The sequence below is a fragment of the Meles meles genome, chromosome 3 (genome assembly GCF_922984935.1).
Source record: "Meles meles chromosome 3, mMelMel3.1 paternal haplotype, whole genome shotgun sequence".
NCBI classification, from domain to species: domain Eukaryota; kingdom Metazoa; phylum Chordata; class Mammalia; order Carnivora; family Mustelidae; genus Meles; species Meles meles.
Genome location: NC_060068.1, coordinates 140,449,481 through 140,470,221, shown reverse-complemented (window position 1 = coordinate 140,470,221; position 20,741 = coordinate 140,449,481). Strand labels below are relative to the sequence as shown.

Genomic DNA, 20,741 nt, shown 5'->3' with positions numbered 1-20,741 from the left:
CAGGAAGAGCTTTCCTCATTTTAGAGTGGAGAGTCTGAGACCCAGAGAGAAAATGTGACTTCTGAGGTCACATAGCGATTCAGTAAAGGACCTATGACTGGAACCTGAATTTGCTTCTCTGGTGTTTAAAGTAATTAGGATAGATGGTCTCTAAGAGCCCTTCCAAATCAAATAGCTAATTGCTACTAGTTTAATTTTTTCCGGCAACATTTAACTGAGCATCTATTGAGTGCTAGGCACTGTTATAGGCACTGGAGAATCTGCCGAGAGCAAGAAAGACATATTCTTGCAGCCACAGAGCCCAAGTGTGATGTTGACATGACATAGGGATAAGGGCTCCCATAGGATTAAGTACAGGGTGCCAGAGAGGTGTAGAAGACAGGCCCTCCCTCTAGACTGGGGGCTGGTGGTCAGAGAAGGCTCCAGAAGAAGTGATATTTAAGATGAGACCAAATATGGTTGAGCCAAGAGAACAAGCCCTCTGGGGCAGTAGGAGTCACATACTGGGAAGCCTAGAGGCACAAGAAGGCATGGCCCACTGGAAAGGAGGGCAGGGAGATAAGGCAAGCATGCTTGCATGGCCTAGGGCCTTGCCAACTGTCCTGAGGAATTTGGGCTTGTCCTGAGACTCCCGTGGAGCCTTTGAAGAATTTTAACTAGGGGAGGGCATTATTACATTTGCATTTGATGACTGATGTTTAAAAAATATTTTTTCTGATTATAAAAGTAAATGCATGTTGATGGTAAAAATGAGGAAGACACATCCCTTGAAAGAAGAAAAACAAAATTAAAGCCGTAGGGTCTTGTGATGAAATGGCTAATGAAAAGCCAGAGCAGGAGACCAGGAGCATGTATCTGGTGTCCTCAGGTAGCCTGGCTCCTCCTCCCAGCAGCCCCCTGCTCCGCCCTGCAGCAGCTGCTGCCCAGACAAGCTGTTGCATCGATTTTCTCCTCTCGGGTTGGGAAATAGCAGTGGGAAATGCAGTTTGGAGGCAGCCGATGTAATTGGTGTAATAGGCTGAAAGCTAAAAGCTGTTTTGCTTACTTGGCCCTGTAATGACACTGGTCAGTGTTCGATACGCTGGGGGGCCCTGTTCAAGTGCAGGGGCTAGAGGAGCAACAGCCGAGTTATGCACCCAAGAACCTCAAGTTCCAGCTCCGGTGGTTGGCTTCCAGGTCTCAAGCTGTCAAGTGTGGCCCATCTAAGTCTGACGTGGGAGGGACTTCCAGAGCTCTCGCTCAGTCGTCTTTAGCACCAACTCACCCATCCTCCCTGTGAGAGTCCCTGATGGTCTGCTTTCTGGTATCTGGGCAACCGCCTTGCTTCTAAGACCGAGTTAGAGCATTAATCCCTTCATTCACTCATTCTGTCATTCAATAAACATTTATTGGCCACTTCCTGTGTGCCACCAGCCGTGGGATCTATCCCCGCCCCAACCCCGCCCCACTGCCACCCCCACTGTGTCTAATTTCCGGTTCTAACCTTTTCCAGTAAACTCCTCTAAACTTGGTACTGTGGGAAAAGAGGAAGCATGAAGGGTTTCAGTAGGAAAGAGGCTGCGTGGGTGTGGTGGTGAGAAGGGGATGTGTCGTTACCATTGCAGTCAGAGCCAAGGGACAGCGCCCAAGCCTGGACGAAGATCCGGCTTCGTAGACCTTCCTAGGTCTCAGCATTCCAGCTCTCAAGGGGTGTCTCTTCTCTAAAGCCACTTCTGCTCTAGAAACATGTATCAGGCCTAGAATGGTGAGGATGGCAGCATATGGTCTTGGTTTCGACCCTTAAGACGGTTCAGATTATCTGGCAGGTGAGGCGAGATACGGACACAAATATCTCCCATACAAAACTGACAGTGACGGAGGTCAAAGGTCAAAACATCGCTATTAGATGTTGCTCTCGAGCCCTTGAGATGGTTTCTAGCCAGGCTGGATGAATCTGGAAAAGCTTCCAGAGAGAAGGACACTGGAAATAGCCCCTTTCAGTTTGCTCCCTCCTACTGAAGTTAACATCTCTAGGTCTGTGTTGCTCTGAGATGCAAACTCTATCTAATTTTGGCTGGCAAGGAGGCCAGGGGTGTGTGAAGAGGAAGTCCAGAGCTGAGGAGTCAGGCTTAGAGCAGGACGGGACTTGAGGCCTGGGATGGGGCGTCCTCAGAGTATTTGGACCAGGCTGGACACAGCTGCAGGTGAAAGGAATCTCGTGCAGAAGGAACAGCACAAGCAACGGTGTGGAGGTCGTGCCATTCAGACCGTTCAGCTTATCTCAACTGCTGGCCGTATAAGCAATAAAGGTCTCCGTACTGAGGACCTTCTGTGTTCTAGGCATTGTGCTAAGCCTGCCACACATTGCGTCTCATTTTATCTTTAAAACAACATAGGTATTTTCCACCTAAGTTATAGATGAAGATTCAGAGAGGTTAAGCAATTTGTCCAAAATACACAGTAATCAGTCGGGTCAGAATTCGGATGTGGTTTGTCAGATAATACAAGTTCATGCTCTCAACGACTCTGCTCTGACAAGCAGAGTCTGAAATGGATGGATTTGAGCCTGCGGTATCCTTAACTGCCAAAGCAAGGGGCTGGATTGTGCTGTAGAGTCTGTCCAGCACCACTGGGGTCTTAAGCAGTAAGCACTCTCTCCGTTTGACTTTAGAAAGGTCAGTTTGGCAGGAATGACCAGAGAAGTCTTGGAAGTAAGAGAATCAGGCATAGGGAGGCTGTTTTGAGGCATTTGAAGCATTTGAGGCAGTCCTCTAAGGGCTGGCGGAGCGGACAGCAGGAACGGAGAGTGGGGTGGGTCAGAGAATCGTCACCACCGTCATTAAATACTAATTAAATACAGTTAGAAAGAACCCTTGGAGAATTCTGTCTCAACTTTCGCATTTTACACACGGTCCAGAGAGGGAGATGGACTCTCCCTGGGCCACACAGCAATTCAGCGACTAAGGTGGGACTCGCACACAGACATCTTGATCCCGTCCCACTTCTTCTCCTATCTGCACACCTTAGAGGGCAGGAGAAGGAGAACCAAGTTGAAGGTGCCATCGAGCCAGTTCTGCCCTCCTTGAGAAGCTCGGATGTGAACTTGGCTCTGACAGGATTTGGGATTAGCCTGAGCGCCGGACCAGTCTGCTGAAAGCCAGCGACCAGGGCCTCAGAGGACAGGATGCCCAGGCTTGGTTTATGAGCTGCTGCTTCCTCTCCCACCTGCTGCCCTTCTTCCCAAGCGCTTCCTCAGACGTCTGAGACACACTGTGGAACCGAAGTCATAGCCTTTGTGAGACAAGCCAGGTCTAGCTCTCCCCAGGTCTGTGAGAGTGAGGACCTGGCTCATTGGTGCCTGCAAAGCTTCCTAAATCCTCACCAAGTGCCAGGTCCTGTGCTAAGAGCTGTAGTGAACTCTCCAAATTCTCACAGCGATGCTATTTTACAGATAAACCAGGGCCTGGGGATATCAAGGACTTTGTGTAAAATTAGTAACAGAGCCAAAGCTTGAACGCATGACTGGCTGACTCCAAAATCTGCTTTTTTTTTTCCTTTAAATTTGACAGAGATTGAGAGAGAGAGAGGGAGAGAGACCACAAGCAAGGGAAGCGACAGGCAGAGGAAGAGGGAGAAACAGACGCCCCACCAAGCAGGGAGCCCGATGCTGGGCTTGATTCCAGGACCCTGGGATCATGACCTGAACCGAAAGCAGCGGATTAACTGACCGAACCACCCAGGTACCCCTCCAAAGTCTGCTTTTAAGTAGTACACGGCATTGGCTTCTTTTATTAACAATGCATCGTATTTTGTTGCTGCTTATTACTTTTCAAAGCATCCTCACGGTAATTTTGTTCTATGACGTTTGGTATGAAGGAAAGATTCTTCTTCCCACGGGACAGATGAGGAAATTAAATCCCTGAGATCTCAAGTTCCCACCATTAGTTACTGGTAGATGCAGAATTGATAACAGTGCAAATAATACTAATATTTAAGATTGAGATTTTACCATATGTAAGGAGTGATGCCAAGAGCATGATGCGTGTTATCTTCATAATAGTCCCGTTGATGTAGGTTCGATTATTATTCTCATTTTACAGTTAGATAAATCAAGGCACACAGAGGCGAAAGTACTGTTTCCGATATCACACAGTGAGTAAGTACCGAAGCTGTCATTCGGATCCGAGATGTTCACTCTAGAGCCCACGCACTGAAGTCCTAGACTACGCTGCCCAGGATCTCCTAGAATTGCCCCAAGTGAGAGTTTCATGACCCCTTAATGCCATTGGATACTGCCTCTGGCTGCAGTGACGCAGCCGTGGGTTTGTGGATACCCACAATTATCAGGAAGTATTACGAGGGGCAGCAGACACAAAGCTTCTGCCCCAGGTCCAGCAGTCCACTAGTGCTCCTACCTCAGTCCTGATCTAACCCTTGAATTTGACCCATCCTCTGCTCCGCACTCAAATCCAGTGCTGGCAGACTCCCCAGATCCCAACCCACTGACTCCTTGGCTCCAGATGCTGACTCTGTGGCTTGAACCTCTCCCAAGTCGCCACCCTGCCTGGTGCATTCTCATTCAGATCTCATGCACCCAGGGATAATGTTTGTTGTAGAGAACTGTAGATGGTTTGGACCAGTGGAGCTGAGCATCTTTGTTTGTCTTTAGGGGATCCCTAAAACACAGCGTGAGTTTAATAATTACATAAAAATGCTAATAGCAGCTACTTTTATTGGGAGTCTAGCATTTGCTAGAACTTTATGTGCATTGTATCTCTAAACCTTTCATCAACCTAGCACATCGGGTATTATTATCCTCATTTTACAGGGGAGGAAACTGAAATCTGGAGCGGTCACATAGAGGTTAAACGTCAGACCCAACCTCCCATCATTAGTAGGAGCTAAAGCAGGGATGTGAATCCAGGACTGTGAGGCTGCCAGTTTCATGTTCTTTTCACAACTGCATGCTGCCTCTCTCCTTCTAACACCGAATTCCTACGTGAAGGTGAACGAGATGTAGGAGACATAGTATACTGAGACCCCATGGAGCCCATGTGACAGGTCGGTCGATGCATCTCCTTAGATCCAGTAGCAGGTGGAGAACACTGGACTGGTATGTTAAACAGTGAGGTGGCTCCGTAACTGGTTGCCAAAGGATGCAGATTGGGAGTGGATGCTAGCTGGCAAGAGGGAAGAGGACAGTGTTTGCAGTACCGGGTGCAGTGGTGAGACACACCGCTCGCACATTTGGAAATATGGAAACCAGGCTGCGCCGTGTGGGTTAAACTCACAGTAGAGAAGAATTTCCAGTAGAGGAGTTTGGCGAGGCCTAGCATCAGTCACAATGCCCTACGTGTAATCCTGATGATTTAGAACAGGACTGTGCTTGTGATTTAATAACTGGAACCCTAATTTACTATACTGTATCTCATTTAGAGAAATCTTTTTTTCCCCAAGATTTTATTTATTTATTTGACAGACAGAGATCACAAGTAGGTAGAGAGGCAGGCAGAGAGAGGGAGGTGGAAGCAGGCTCCCCGCAGAGCAGAGAGCCCAATGCAGAAATAGACAAACAGCATCAGGACAACACACTGAGACTGGAAACAGACCTAGGAGTATATGGGGATTTAGTTTATGAGACGGATAGCATCTCACAGTGGAGAAATACTGACCACTTAAGAATAATGATGGGACAATTACTATCTAATTGGAGAAGAATAGAGTTGAGCCACCACCAAATATATTACAGAAAAATGAAACCCATTGTATTAAGGAGGTCCATGTAAAAAGGGAAACCTGTAATATTATTGATAATACCCAGCAAGCAAAGAATAAGCAGAGATGCTCAAATGCACTGGGGGTCCAGAGTGAAAATTAAAAATGACAATGAGGACCCATTTTTAAAAAATCCCCCTGGTAAAATGAAAAGGCTTGATAATATCTTAGGTCAGCAAGAATAAAGAGAGATGAACACTGCTGTGGGGACAGTGAATTAGAAGCTCCTTTGGAAGTAAGCTGGGCAATGCGTCTGTCAAAATCACAAAAAGTTGCATGTCCTTTGATCAAGTCATTCCGCTTCTGGAACATATCCCAAGGAAACGTGCAGAGTTATGTCTGAGAATATTCTTTGCGGCATTGTTTGTAATAGTAAAAAGCTGCATAATCATTAAAGGTCCATCAGGAAAAGAATATTTTAAAAAAAATCTTATTTGTTTATTTGAGAGAGAGAGAGAGAACAAGCAGGGGGAGCAGCAGAGGCAGAGGGAGAAGCAGACTCCCCGCTGAGCAGAGAGCCCAATGTGGGGCTGGATCCCAGGACCCCAGGGACCATGACCTGAGCTGAAGGCAGACGTTTAAGGACTGAGCCCCCCAGGCATCCCGAGAAGAGTGGTTTAATACTAAAGAATGATGGCCTGTCCTGAGCATGGGATTTTTTTTTTTTTTAAGATTTATTTGTTTGTTAGAGAGAGAGAGAATGCAGGGGGAGGGGCAGAGGAAGAGAGAGAACGTGAAGCAGACTGCCCCTGCGCAGGGAGCCTGATGTGACTCAGGGCTCCACCTCATGACTCTGAGATCATGACCGGAGACAAAATCAAGAGTCAGGCACTTAACTGACTGAGTCACCCAGGCACCCCATGGAGCACAGGATTTTGCAGGCAGGCCGTAAAGCTTGGAAACAGACTTAAAGTACTTGTCATATCTGGCATGTGGAAATAATAAACCACCTCTTATATTCCAAGCTGGTGTTGTGCAGAGAGCGAAGAATGAGTTAGACCCAGATGTGGTGACAGGGAGAGAGTCCAAGGCATGGTGGAAAGGGAAAGAACACAGACCTGACCTATTTATACAGTGATTGTGCATATGTACGTAAGTGTTTGTGCGATCGAGCAAGGTAGGAGGACGGACATGTCTTGTCTGTCTGTGGTGCTGAACGTGGGATGGAGCAGTGGGAGTAAGAGCAGAGTGGGAAGCGGGGGCATTCCTGTTTTCTTTCTCTCTCTTTTCTTTTTTATTGGACTTCTACAGAAGCTTGTTTTCATCTGTTACTTGTGTACTTAAAAGAATGTTCCAGAGTCTGTCTGTAGCACAGCGTGAGTCAACACTGGGACATGGCTACCTAATGGGGAATGTCTTTGGAGTGGCCTGCATAGAAATGCTTTTGGGGTTCTGAGGAGTTTCCCTGGGGAGACCTTGGGGAAGCAGGGCTTGAGGGAAAGACCAAGGGAATGAGATTCCTGGCCTCCCCTCCGATTCATCCAGAACAGCCTCCTTTTGTTTTCTTTAATCAGTTTGTCAAAGTGCTACATAAGATTTAGCAGAAAGCTGAACAGAGCTGCTGTTAAAAGCAATGCTCTGAAGCCCACTAACCCAGAACTGGAATGGGAGTGGCCTCACCTAGCTCCACGCTGAGCACTCCTGGGGGCTGGGGTTCATTTTTTGGCTTTTCATCTCAAGATGGAAGTCAATGGTCCTGGATGTGCTCGGTGAGCACCATGATGGTAACGGGTCTGGGCAGCAGGGGGGATGGTTGAAGAGGCCAGGTGTGGACAGAGGGCAAGAGGACTGACCTCAGTTATTGGAAGGGCTGTCAGGTGAATAGGTTGGTTCTCTACGGCTCTAGGAGCAGAATGGAAGCCATGGGTAAATGGAGATTTCGGGGTCCAAAGGTGGAATGGGCTGCCTTGAGAGGTAGAGAGCTCTTTGTTTCTGGAGGTATACAAGCAGAAACTACTTGTCTACAGTGTTTGTGGCAGAGATTCTGACAACAGATGGCCGTTCAACTAGAGGACCTCCAAGGTTAATTCTTTCCCAATATTGATTGAGCTCCTATGGTTCAGGCAATGTGTTGGGCACTGGATCTATGGGGATGATTGAGAGAGACAAGAACCCTCTTCCAATAAAAAAGCAACCAAGACAACCAATAAGTGAATGTTTACATTTGAGATGTTGCTTCAAGGCATATAGTGATGTGGTAGTGCCTGGAAGGGGCATCATTTTTAGCTGGAGAGTCAAGGACTAGTGTTCTGAGGAGATAGCTTAGCCCTGCAGGATGGGAAGGAGCCATTCACAGAGATCTCCCTGGGTGGAGGGAACACACAGAACAGAGGAAGAGAAGCTGCCATGGGCTTGAAGCAGGAGAATGCTGTGATCGGATTTAGGGCTTCAAAAGATCTCTCTGGCCACTATGGGAATCAGTAGGGGACAGGACAAGGTGAGGCATGGAGGCCAGGTAGGAGGTTGTTTTAGTCAAGTAGGAGAAAGATGATGTCACCTAGAGCTGACAGTAGCAGAGTTGGAAAAAAGCAGATGGATTTAGTTTTATCTTCCATGGTTCGATGTATCTGCTTCATTCAATCCACTGACCCCAGAAGTAGGTTGGCCTTGTAAAGTACTGCTTCCCAACAATATATTAACATTTAGGGTTGGACTAAAGGGTATTTAATCTCCTTATGTAGTAGCTGTCTTTGTGTATTTGAAGTCTACTTGGGAATATCCAAAGAGAAGGATGGACAAGGTCTTATTGTGATACAAATTCTGATAGAATTGCAAAAATAGATTAATCGGACTGCAGTGCAGAAGACCAGGATGAGGTCATGTCCTCCCATGGCCCACTGTCCCCTTGGCTCTGCTGCACAGGTGGGCCAGGCCAAGAGCGGGGCTCCAGAAGTCAAGCAAGAGGAGATAGTAACTGGCAAGGACATTTATCGGCTGGAAAGGCTTAGGTGAATTAAGCCCCTCTGAGCTTCAGTTTCCTCATCTATAAAATGGGATTGTTGGATTATATGGAATAATCCCCATAATTTGCTAAGCACAGATGCCTGGTTTTCAATAGAGTGGTCCGTAAATGACAAACACTACCACCTCACCTTCTCTTCACAGCCAAGCTTTTTGGAAGAATTATCTTCCTACTATCTTTGCTACAAGATGTCTTCTGCTTTCTCTGTGCCCCTGATGTTACATTCCTTAATTTCATACACCCTCCCCATCCCTCAGCCCCCACTGCCAAACCCATTAGATGCTATTGTCTTTTTGTACTTGAATTTCCCCCTCTTTAGCACTGTTGAACACATACCAGTTTCTTAAAACCCCTCTCACCATTGGGTCCTTCCATGACATCATTCTCTGCTGGAAGGTTTTAACATGGAGGGTACCATTATCAGATTTCCATTTTAGAAAAATTACTCAAAGTCACATAACAGCACTGTCATGGCACCCAGCACATAAGAAGGAATGCATGGAGTTAAGTGTTGGCCAATATTGCTCAGGGTTGTCATGATTTGCAATGTCCCATAGCGTTCTGTGCAAACCTCTGTGACCTCTCTCATCACACTGTGTTGTTACCTTTGGTTTTGTTGTTTGCCGTCTCCAAGAGAGAAAGCAGATACCTACTATTCCCATTTACTTCTGGGACTTTTTGTTAGGCAGGACCCTGTGACTTCCTCTAAAGAGGGAGGTCTGAGCAGAAGCGGTCAATGTCACTTCCGGGAGGAAAGCAATGACTTGCCATTGCTCAAGCCTTCAGTGCTTTCTTCCCTCACATGGTGAATGTGAAATCACATGTTGATACAGAGATGCAGTGCTCAGCCAGCACATCGAGGACAGTAGTATTGGAGCATCCCCTGAATCTGTAGCAGACTTGAGATGAGTGATAAATCAATCTTTGTTGTTTTAAGACTTTGAGATTTAGTGAGTTGTCTGTAGCAGCAGGAAAGCCTAGACTAACATGAATAAAACAGAACTCTATCCCTAGAGCTTAATGCCATGTTCAGCACACATAGGACCTTAATAAATAGAGGTGGAAAGCATCAATGAATAAATAGGGAACAGAAGGAAAAAAACCCAAGAAGGCATCTCCTTAGGCTTAGGTATTGGAGTCCTTGGCTGGTTGGTTCAGTAGGTAAACAACCCTTTACCTTTCGGTAGCATTCATGAAAAGCTTTCATACCTATTACGCGTGTGTTCTACACACCATTCTTGGAGCCAGATACCTAGTGGGGACCGAGTCTCAGTAGCAGGAAGTGGTGGCAGAGTTAGAACTCAGCTCCTGGATTTTGTTCATTGCTCCTTAATACCTACAAATGAGGCCGACCTTGTGGACTATAGTTGCATAGGCTGCTGCCAATCACTGGGGTCCTGGACACAATGTGCCTGTCTCTATGCCAGGCCAGCCCAAGACTTGGCAAGAGAGGCCAGAGCACGTGTCCTAATAATGGACACACTGGGATTCATGCCCAAAGGATGTCAATACACACACACACACGCACGCACACACTCCGTCTCTCTCGCATTTGTTTACACATAAATTCCAGCTCTTGGTGTGTCCCCACACGTGCACACTCCCACGTGCACCTGCACACATGCACACATGTATTCGTACCCGCATACTGATACACACTGAAAAACTCTCACTTACTCACATGTAATCGTGTGCCCACACTTTCACATGCACGTGCATACACTCACATACAAGTGTGCTTGCCCAAATGCTGACGTATACTGAAATATGTGCTCATCTACTCACAAGCCCCTGTATATAATTACAGAACTGAAGATAAGATACTTCCTGTACATTCACTCTTAAGTACTTTTATGTATTCTTGCAAATATGTGTGCACACAGAAACATGCAGCCCACACGTATTACATGTACACTTGCAACCACATGAGCAGACATACCTATGTTCATACTGTACTTGGTCATACACATGTCTCTTTGAGGTTACCTATTTCAGTATCTTTAAGCCAGCACGCACTATACTCATGCCTAGGTCCATACACATTTGCACAAATACATGGTCCCACGGTTTACACCTGTGTGTAAGTACTACACAGACACATAGATTCTGCAGTCTAAGCACTTAAGGCACACTTCCATGTGTCCTGACAAGCTGGATGGATCCTTCTGGGTTCCAGTTCCAGATCTTTCTCTTGTAGCCTGCCAAGGGAGCTGCTCTAGTTCAGGCCCCCCTTCCTTCTTCTCTCTTTTCCATTCCCGTTCCAACCCTACACTCATTTCCCGCCTCGCTTCAATGAAAGTCCCTGGAAAGGTCAGATGAAGGTCTGGCAGCTTCAGCGTTCCCCTCGTCAGGAATGGGTAGAGATCCCCGTTGCTTTTCTGGCTGCCTCTCTCTGCTCTCAGGTCTGTTAGCTCTGGTGAATAAAGCCAGGCCCTGGGAAGCAGACAGTTTGGCCTGGCGACTCCAGCTGTTTATAGAGCTGCTCTGCACTCCTGCTGCTCTGGGAGAACAAACACAGCCTGGAAAGTTTCTGCACTGGGACTCTGTCCATATTACCATGGGCCCAGAAGGCACCACCAGCTTTTTGCATGGTCGGCGAGGCCAGGTCCTGGGCTGGGAGTCTATTCAGTGAAGTTCCCCTTCATCTCTGATTTCCTTATGATGAAAGGAAACAAGCAAGGGCTGGGGAATTCCAAACATCCAGGAATGATATATTTATATTTGGCTCAGGAGAAGATGGGCTTTGGGGGGAGATCAGATCTGAGTTCAAATTCTACCTCTGCCACTGATCAGCTGTGTGACTTTATGCAAGTGACTTAACCTTTCTGAGCCTCTGCTTACTTATCTTTAAAATGGGGATAATATGTCATGCTTCATGGAGGTTGTCATGAGCTCTGAATGAGATGACATAGGCCGGAGTGCTCTGCTCACTGCCTGGCCTGCAGCAGCATTTAAGGCGGCGTCGTGGCTCCTGTCTTGCTCTCCAAGCATATTCTGAGTGACAAGGAAAGAGGCTCGAATGGGAAAATGGTCCAAACGGTTTGGTCGGTGGGATCTAGATGAGAAAGAAGCTGAGCGGGGGAGGGGAAGCCTTGGCCACACAAACAGCATTCGACCTGGATTTCTGTCACACTTGTACCGTGGTTTGTGACCTTGCTCAAGTGATGTCCCCACTCCAGCGGTCAGATTCCTTCTCTGTAAAATGAAGGACTGCTTTCGACAATTTCTTAAGGTTTTTTTCTAGTTCTGAGATACTAGGTTATGTTCTTTTGAAATTATCTGCAAAGTAAGTGAAATGCATATAGATAACTAAGGACCCAGTGGGGAGGAAAATGATAGTATCGTGGAATGTACAAGCTGAACATGGTTAACTCCTATTCTGGATTAACATTATTAAGAAGGAGAAAACTATGTCACCAGTGGACCACTCCCAAGGAGGCAGGTCATTGCCAAGTCTTCATTCTTTGTCTGTGGATTCGGTTTCTCCCCCGCAGGGGCCCATGTCCCCCCGGGCTTCCCTTGTGGGCTAGCTCCAGTTTTAGTGTGTACGATTTTCCCCTGAGGCGTGCTGAGCCTGGCACGAGGTGAGGTTGGATTTCCACGTTTGTGATGCTTAGGTGGTTGCTTAAGCCTGCTGTGCGGCTCTGTGGTCCCTTGATTTCCTGAGTCTTTGCGCTTTGATGTGACTCAGTGTGGTGCACAGCAGAATACCTTCTATGGGTCAGGAGAACTGGGTCTTCAGCCCCGGCTGGTGTGTCCGTATCTGCTTCCTCAGCTGCACACTGGGCGACAGAGTGTCTACCATGTGTACTGCATACAGAGTGCTTGGAAGACTGAGGGGTTAGTGCAGGCATCAGATGAGAAAGTGGGTGTGGAATGTGTTGAAAATTGTAAGTGCTATTTAATAATTACGGCCGATACTCACTGTGCTTGTACTTTGTGTCAAGCACTGTGCTTGGCATTTTCTATGCTTTGTTTCCTAATCCTCACAACAGGTCATAAGCGGGAGGCTACTGGTACCCCACTCTACAGATGAGGAGGCTGACTCAGGCTCCTCTGTCCAGGGTCATGGGGCTGAACCTCAAGTTTTGTCTGGACATGGAAGATTGTGTCTTAATTGCTATGTTGTCTCTAGAGAGAGCAAAAGGCACCAGGACTGAAGTCTGGAAAGGTAGACAGGAGACATGGGGGAGGGAAAATGGAGGGTCAAGGTCCTACGCTGATCAGTGATAGCTTTGGGGGCTCCCTTGTCATCATCATCAACGTTATCATGGGAAACATTAAGAGCACTGACAAAAAGCATTTACTGTGATAAAAACTTTCTTGCGCATAATTTCTACCCATGATACCTTGATGAAGTCAGTATGTTAGTCACCCCTGGGATTTTACGAGGCTTAAAGACATGAAGCAAGTTGGCTCCTCATACATAGTGAGTGAGGTTGGGTCTGTGTGATGCCAGAGCCAGGCTTGTAACCCCCACACAAGATAAGGGCAAAACTGCTGTTCTTTTAGGAGGAATCTATGTCTAGGAAATCGATCTCTGTGCAGCCATTGTAGGGAAACAAGTTGGAGAGCAGGTGTGTATACTCATCCTCCAAGAACCAAGTTCTTTACAGAGCTGGAAGATCCCTGACTTGATCTGATGACTACTTACCATTCCAGAAGAAGAGTGGAAGTGTCAACACTCACCACACAGAGCATATGAATAATGTGCTTCTGATTTGGGAGGGATAAGAAGAAAAGCATTAGGAGCTCTTAAGACATCCATTTGAAGTGTGGGAAAACTTGGCTTTTTGACCTGGATACCAATGAAAGGCAGCCATGTTTGTTCCTAGTCAATAGGTGGGATCATCTCTGTTTGGAGATAATAGGTCTATTAAATTTTAGGGAGTTTGATCAGTTGCCTTTGGATGCAGTCAGGGTCGACTTGACCCTATCAAGACAGGCCTCTTTGCAAAAGGACAGATTTTGGACCATTTGCCCCATGACCTAGAGAGCTCAGTGATTTTTGCCAGTCTGGGATTGAAAGATTAAAGCTAATCTCCATAAATGTTTAGGACCAAATAATTGCGTGAATCAACAGACCCTACTTGATGTTTGGTTTATTTATCTTAAAAAGTCACCGAACACCTGTTATTAAATCACTGTGCCAGCTGCTGAGGTTGCCACAGGAAATGAGACAAGATTGCACCCCACCACTAAGTTACATGGTAGCGAGAGCAGGGATGAGTAAGCAGACCATTAACCGTTAGCGAGAGCAGGGATGAGTAAGCAGACCGTTAACCGTGTTCCATGTTACTTACCCAGTGGTAAGTGCTATTATGACACTGTAAAATGTGTCACTAGAATGGGTGGAAAGAACTCATTGTAGCCTTGGGTCAAGAATGCAGGTGTGCTCACACGTGTACACAGGTGTGAAAGTGTGCCAGCTGCTTCTGCAGGTAATTCCAGCATAGACTTAGAGGAGATTAGGAAGGAGCCAGCAGGGGAAGGAGGGCTGGTGTGGTGCTCTAGGCAGAGTCCTCCATGGCATCAGCACAGAGATATGCCTGTGTGGAGAACTCTCAGCCTTTCCATTATCCAGAAGAGGACGTGAGAGAGAGAAGAGGTGAGGCAGGGCAGAATCACTGAAGGTCTTCTAAGCTTTGCGAAGGAATTGGGGCTTAATGAAAGTGATGGGGAGCCACCACGGAGGTGCTGAACAGGACAGTGGTGTGGTTGGATCTGTATTTCAGGAAGACCAATGTGTGAGAAAGAAGGCTCGGAGTGGGGCCAGATGAGAGTTAAAACTCTTTTGTAGTAATGTGAGCAAGTCCCATGGAAGCCTGAACTTGACTAGGGGTAGGACGATGTCCAGAAATGGGTGGATGTCCAGAAATGGACTTCCTGGCAGTAACATCTGTCTATAGGACTCGGTGATTGGCTGCCCGCTCTCACTTGGCTCATGAAGCGATGACTTTAGGCTGTTCTAATTACTTTCTCACAAGCTCGGTCACTCCTTTCAAAACCAGTACAATTGATTTTTTGTTGTTGTTTTGTTTTCAAGGATTGGGAAAAAATTTTAAAGTAGTAAAGTATTTATAATCACAAGTGCAATATTCGCTCCTTGCAGAAACTCAAAAAATAGGGAAAGAATGAAAGAAGAAAGTTAAAAGTAAGTCAGCAGTCCAGGGATAATTGCTATTAATGTTTTTGTATTTTTCCCTTCTGGTCTTTTTTTTTCCAGTATAGTAATTTATTTTTAACTTTTTACAATGAGAATGTTGAAATACACACAAAAGCATAGAGAGGACTCGAATCAACCCAATAGACCCACTAAGGCTTCTAGAAGCAGTCTTCCGCTCTTGCACAGTTGAATTGTAAACTTACAAGTAGCTCTTTACATTTTCTTTTTTCCATTTTTAAAAAAAGATTTTATTAATTTATTTGTCAGAGAGAGAGAGAGAGCATAAGCAAAGGGAGCAGCAGGCAGAGGGAGAAGCAGACTCCTGCTGAGCTGGGAGCCCGATGTGAGACTCCATCCCAGGACCCTGAGATCATGACCTGAGCCGAAGGCAGACAATTAACCGACTGAGCCACCCAGGCGTCCCTACATTTTCTTTTCATATAAAACTTCAGCCTGCTGACATAATTTTATGTCTGTGGTCCTGGGTGTTTGGCGTGCACTAGCCCTGCTGGCTCTTTGGCCGTTTGCAGATGGACGTCTTCATCCAGAACACTGAATAAGACAGTAACAATACCCAAGTCGCACGGTACGCACTGGAGATCTGAAAAAAATACCAGATTCCCTACCTCCTCAGGGGACCCCAGTGCAGAGGGGACAAACTTCTGGGAGCGAGACGTCCCCAGCAGGAAATAGCAGCCTATATTTTGACTCACTCACCATAGTTGTCTCTGCAATGGAACCAAAGCTGTTGATGAAAATGTTGCAGCTCACGTTCACCGGGGGACCTGCCAATCAAGAGAGATTTCCTGCTTAGCTCCAGGGCCAGGAAGAAACCCACAAGACAGGACCCTTCTTGGAACACTGACTTCAGGGATGACTCCCTCTTGGTAGAGGAGACCCTTGCTTGCCCTCCACCCCACCCCTGAGCAGCAGGGGACTCCCAACCACATGACTGTGCCAGATTCCCTGGTCCCCAAGTGAGCACCAGGTACAGAACACCAGAGGCTGAGCTAGGATGTACTTTGATTAACACAGGATGATTCATCGTCCTGACATATGGCTGAAATCCCTTCCCCAAGCCCCATCGGCTGCCTTCTAATTTGTGGCTGAAATGTATTTACAGCTCCAGCATTTGGAGGCCATCTTGGGAATCGCAAGGAACAGCAAGTTCCTTGCCTTGAACTTATGAACCAAGAAAGATTGCCTGAAAGGGCATGGATGGGGATTACCAGCTGAGGAATCCAGAGGGAACCTCAAGGGAAGTCCATAAGTCTTTATTAAATACTTTCCTGACAAGCTTTTTGAATTCTACTGCCAAAGGTAGGAAAGACATAGAGGAATATTTGCTCTTTGGGATCTCATTTTTAGGGGACCTCTGTCCAGGTGAAACCCAATCTCTTCATTTTATACTATTGTAGCAGTTGCCTACTACTGAGCATTATAGGGTTTGCTGCTGTCCTGAGAGTGTTTTGAAAGTATCTCATATCCTCTCCACAACTCCAGAAGAAGATATGGTTATTATTTCCATTTTGCAGGTGAGCAAACAGAGGCTCCAAGAGATTATTTGCTCATGACCACACAGCTAGTAAGTGGTTGAGCCAGAGTTGGAGTTCAGATTTCTCTAATTCCAAAGCTGATGACTGGTTGTAGTTGGAGGAAAGAGGTTCGGAGAGAGGAAGGGGCAGGCTCAAGGTCACAGTGGTAGAATGTGGGATTTTAAGTACTAGGCTTCCCCATGAGCTAACAAGGGGTCCAATATAAAATAACCAGAGAGGGCTGGGGTGCCTGGGTAGCTCAGTGCGTTAAGCCTCTGCCTTTGGCTCAGGTCATGATCTCAGGGTCCTGGGATCAAGCCCCACATCAGGCTCTCTGGTCGGCCTGGAACCTGCTTCCCCCGCCTCTCTCCCTCTCTGACTGCCTCTCTGCCTACTTGTGATCTCTGTCTGTCAAATAATTAAATAAAATCTTAAAAAAAAAAAGTAACCAGAGAGGGGTGTGAGACTATGGGTAAGATTGCTATGAACAGTAGGAGTCTAGGTATAAGAGAGTTTCTGGAGAGCGAGGCGTAAGGAAAGATCTCCTGAAGGTGATAAACATTGAGCTGACCTTGAAGGCGGGTAAGACTTGGATAATAGCTCATAATCCTTCACATGGAGATTGCAATATGCAATCTGTGAAATTTTTCAGGCCTGCTTTCTTGTTGATCCTCATGAGGTCCTGAGGGGACCAGAGTGAAATCCCTGTCTCTGCTGCGGAGCTGAGAGTTTTAATAACTTACTTAGGCTTATTTAGCCAGCAGGTGGTGGAGCCAGGACTCACACCCAAGTTTTCTGATTGTGGAAAGAAGGTAGCAGATGTCTTTGTGTCCTCTGTGATCCGCTCCTCTCTGTCCCTCTTTAAAGAGCAGCCCAAACATTTTACCCAAACTCAGTCAAAGTTTCTTTCTTTTCAGAAATCTTGGTGTGCAGGAAGGGACCCAGTCTTGTGGTGGGAATCCAGGCTTTTCCTCCAAGGGAGTGCTGGGCTCCGTGGGTTTTTGACACAGCTCCGATACTCACAGACTACCCAATTCAGGCATGCCCCTTCCCATTTCTAGGTTACAACTTCCCCATCAGTCTGGGAGGGCAGTTCTGGATCTGGGTAGACACTCTGAGCTCCTTTGGTTTGGAATTCCCTTTAGAAGCCATCCATGTGAACTACGAGGTTACAGGATTTAGGGACTAAAGGGTTTCTTAAGGGTCACCTCATCAATTTCTTCCCAAACTGCTGTAGAATCACTGGGGAACCATTTATCTATCTATCTATCTATCTATCTATCTATCTATCTATCTACTTATTTTAAAGATTTTATTTATTTATTTGACAGACAGAGATCACAAGTAGGCAGAGAGGCAGGCAGAGAGAGAGAGAGGCAGGGAAACAGGCTCCCTGCCGAGCAGAAAGGGGCTCAATCCCAGGACCCTGAGATCATGACCTGAGCCGAAGGCAGAAGCCTAACCCACTGAGCAACCCAGGCACCCCTGGGGAACCATTTAAACTGCAGATTCCTCGGCGCGATCCCAGACCCAGTGAACCTGAATCATGGGAGCTTAGCCCAGAATGTATTATTTAACAAGCGACCGGGGTGATTCTCATGTGCCGCCAAGTTTAGGGACCACTGCTAGAGTGGCACGAGCTGCCTGCTCAAGGCTGAGTGCTTGAACACCTCCGACAGCGGGGAACTCATTTCATCGTCCACAGCTCTTTCCATAGCTGGTTACTTCCGTCTGCTAAAAAATTTCCCTTATGCTGAGTGGAAATCTGCCTCCTCGTCGCTTCCACCTAAACAAAGATCCATTAAAAAAAATCCCCCCCTACCTCATTTAGACTCAGACCCAGGCTTTTCTTTTCATTTGATCTCATACCATTAAGATGCCCCAAAGAGTTACTGCCCGTGCCTCGAAATGACGCACTCAGAGTTCCCACCCAAGCCCTGCAAGTGTCTGCTGCTGTGACTCCCATATAAATTAGATCCTGATTTATGTGTGTGAGAGGGCGCCAGCGAAAGGGACCCCATGGGGAGGTGTGGTTCATTGATATAAATCTGAAATTAAATTATCCTCAAGAAAATTACAATCTGGCTGCCTTTGGCAGCAGGATAATGTATATATTTCATTAAATATTAAAGTTTAATTTTGCTTTTGTGTATGTGTTGGTATTAGGCTGTGTCCCTGATCCTGGGAGCCATTATCCTAGACAAAGTCTTAAGAAAGATACAGACGATGAGTGCTAGAAGAGCCTAGGTCCTACTGGATTGTTTTATAGATGCAGAAACAGAGGCGCAGGTATGTCAAAAGATGGCCTTCAGGTCACACTGTCCGGTCAGCCGTGTGAGAACTGGACTCCAGTTTTTGCACACTTTCCTTCCGTTTTCTGATTTGTATTGCCACTGTGCTCTGCAGACTGAGGCTGCTGTTCCTGCCACTCCGTCTTCAGGAGAGTTAAGAGCAGGCAAGTTTTCTGGTGCTTGAAGGGAACTGCTGAGTGATTAATCACTCCGTGGAGTTTTCAAACAACGCAGGCCTCTTCCTCTGTGTTAGGGTCACAGGGCCTTATCTACACAGCCTTTTTGGGAGCTCTGTGGTTTGTATGGGGCTTTTGGAAATCCCATTTGTGCTTTGAGTGGAAGTGTGAAGGGACCAGAGGACTCGGGGGCAGGAGAACCCCATGCCAACATTTCAGCTCTTACCATGAGAGAGAACAGAGAAACCTTGCTTCCCATTTCCCAGGCAGTGCGGTCGGGTGGGGGCTGTGGAGGGTGTTCCAGAAAGATGTACCTTGCTCAGAGCCTGACTTGGAGGGCACCGAAGTGGGTAGAGATGTTGCAGGTTTGGGAAAAGTCCAAGACATTATCTAGTCCTGTAGATTTGGGGCCCAGATGTTCAAAGTAAGGCTCTCAAACTGGGGAGGAAAAGGGCCCTGATCAATAATTTTATAGTCTGGGTGCAAATTTATATCTTAAAACTGTCCACTGCTAAGCAAGTAAGTAAATAAATGAATGATTAAATAAATCAACAAATCACTAGCATTAGACAAAGAAGTGAATGTAGTTAACTGAATGAAAATCCCTAGTCTTGATGGCATCCCTTGGGAAAGTCACTTAACTGTTCTAAGCCTTAGCATATATTTTAGTTCATTCATTCATTAATTCCATGTTGAAAGGTTTATTGAGGGCCATCTATGTGCCAAGTGCAGTGCTGTGCATAAAGGATGACGAATACATGAACCCTGGATGCGTACACAAACAATCGAGTTCCACTGTCTCAGGAGAGGGGGACTGCGGCACTCAGATGGAGTTCCGAGAGAGCCCACCAGGGGGCGCGGTGGGCCGGAATTTCGGAAAATTGCCCGCTGTGCCGGAGGTAACCCGGCGGTCAGGTCTTGAATGTATTCGATTTGGCCAATGGTGTTTCTAAAAGATATCATTTAGCTGCCAACTTGGAAGATTTCACAGAAAACGCCAGACTCAAGTCTTATCTCGGAAGGCGTGCTGCCCGGGGCCTGCATTCCTACCTGGCAGCCACCTTAGGACCTGATAGGTGGCTGCCCTTGGCTGAGCCTATGCTTTCTGGTTTTCCCTTATCCCCATCCTGCATCACTCAGGTGTCCTACCTGATCCTTCTGGGTATCTGAGATTGTGACCCTGGGGAAGGGCTGGGGTCCAGACATTATGGCAGCAACCTTGGTCCTTACCTGTCCTTGAGGGAACAAGGGTCATGCTGAGGATGCTGGAAGATAGGGCCTCAGGAGAAGGGACCAGGGGAGCCTGGAGGTAAACAGGAATGGGAGGTGGGCCCCCAAGAATCAACCCCAGTGCATCTCACAGCCCACTCTCCATTTGCAGAGCACTCTGAGAAGGGTACTTAGGGAACGGTGAGCAAGGTAAGCGAACATTAGGAAGCTGTTACCAGCTGTCACATCCCTTATTTGGTCTTGGACTTGAGCCAAAAGGAACAGTGAGGAAGGGCATCTGGAATCAAGAACTGATTCGGAGGCTAGCAGTCCATGCAGTCTTCGGAGGCTAGGCTAGTCCTTGAAATCAGATTTCTGCAGGGGTCCTGGGGGGAAGGTCATAGTACACAGGATCCCAGGAGCACCCCAAGACCACACCTGCAGAACTCTGTGCTGTTTGAGATCGCTGCAACTTCTGGGGCATCCACGGACAAAGGGGACCCATCTCCTCTAGTAACAGACATAGGGATCTTGAGAGCTGGAAGAAGCTTTTCAGATCACTCCGGTGAGGATTTGTAAATTGGTTACCCACAGTGCATATCTCGCTCACAAACGTGTTTTGTTTGAATTTATATGTTTTTGGCATCA

At 46.9% G+C, this 20,741-nt stretch overlaps 1 protein-coding gene across 2 annotated transcripts in view; it reads right to left on the bottom strand.

Moving 5' to 3' along the window:
* Window positions 1-20,741, bottom strand: part of GLRA1 (glycine receptor alpha 1) — an 80,365-nt gene that overhangs the window by 25,672 nt on the left and 33,952 nt on the right. For both annotated transcript variants that reach the window (XM_046000255.1, XM_046000256.1), the window contains exon 3: window positions 15,600-15,667. In XM_046000255.1, the coding sequence (XP_045856211.1) occupies window positions 15,600-15,667 (68 nt within the window). The remainder of the gene's footprint in view (window positions 1-15,599; window positions 15,668-20,741) is intronic.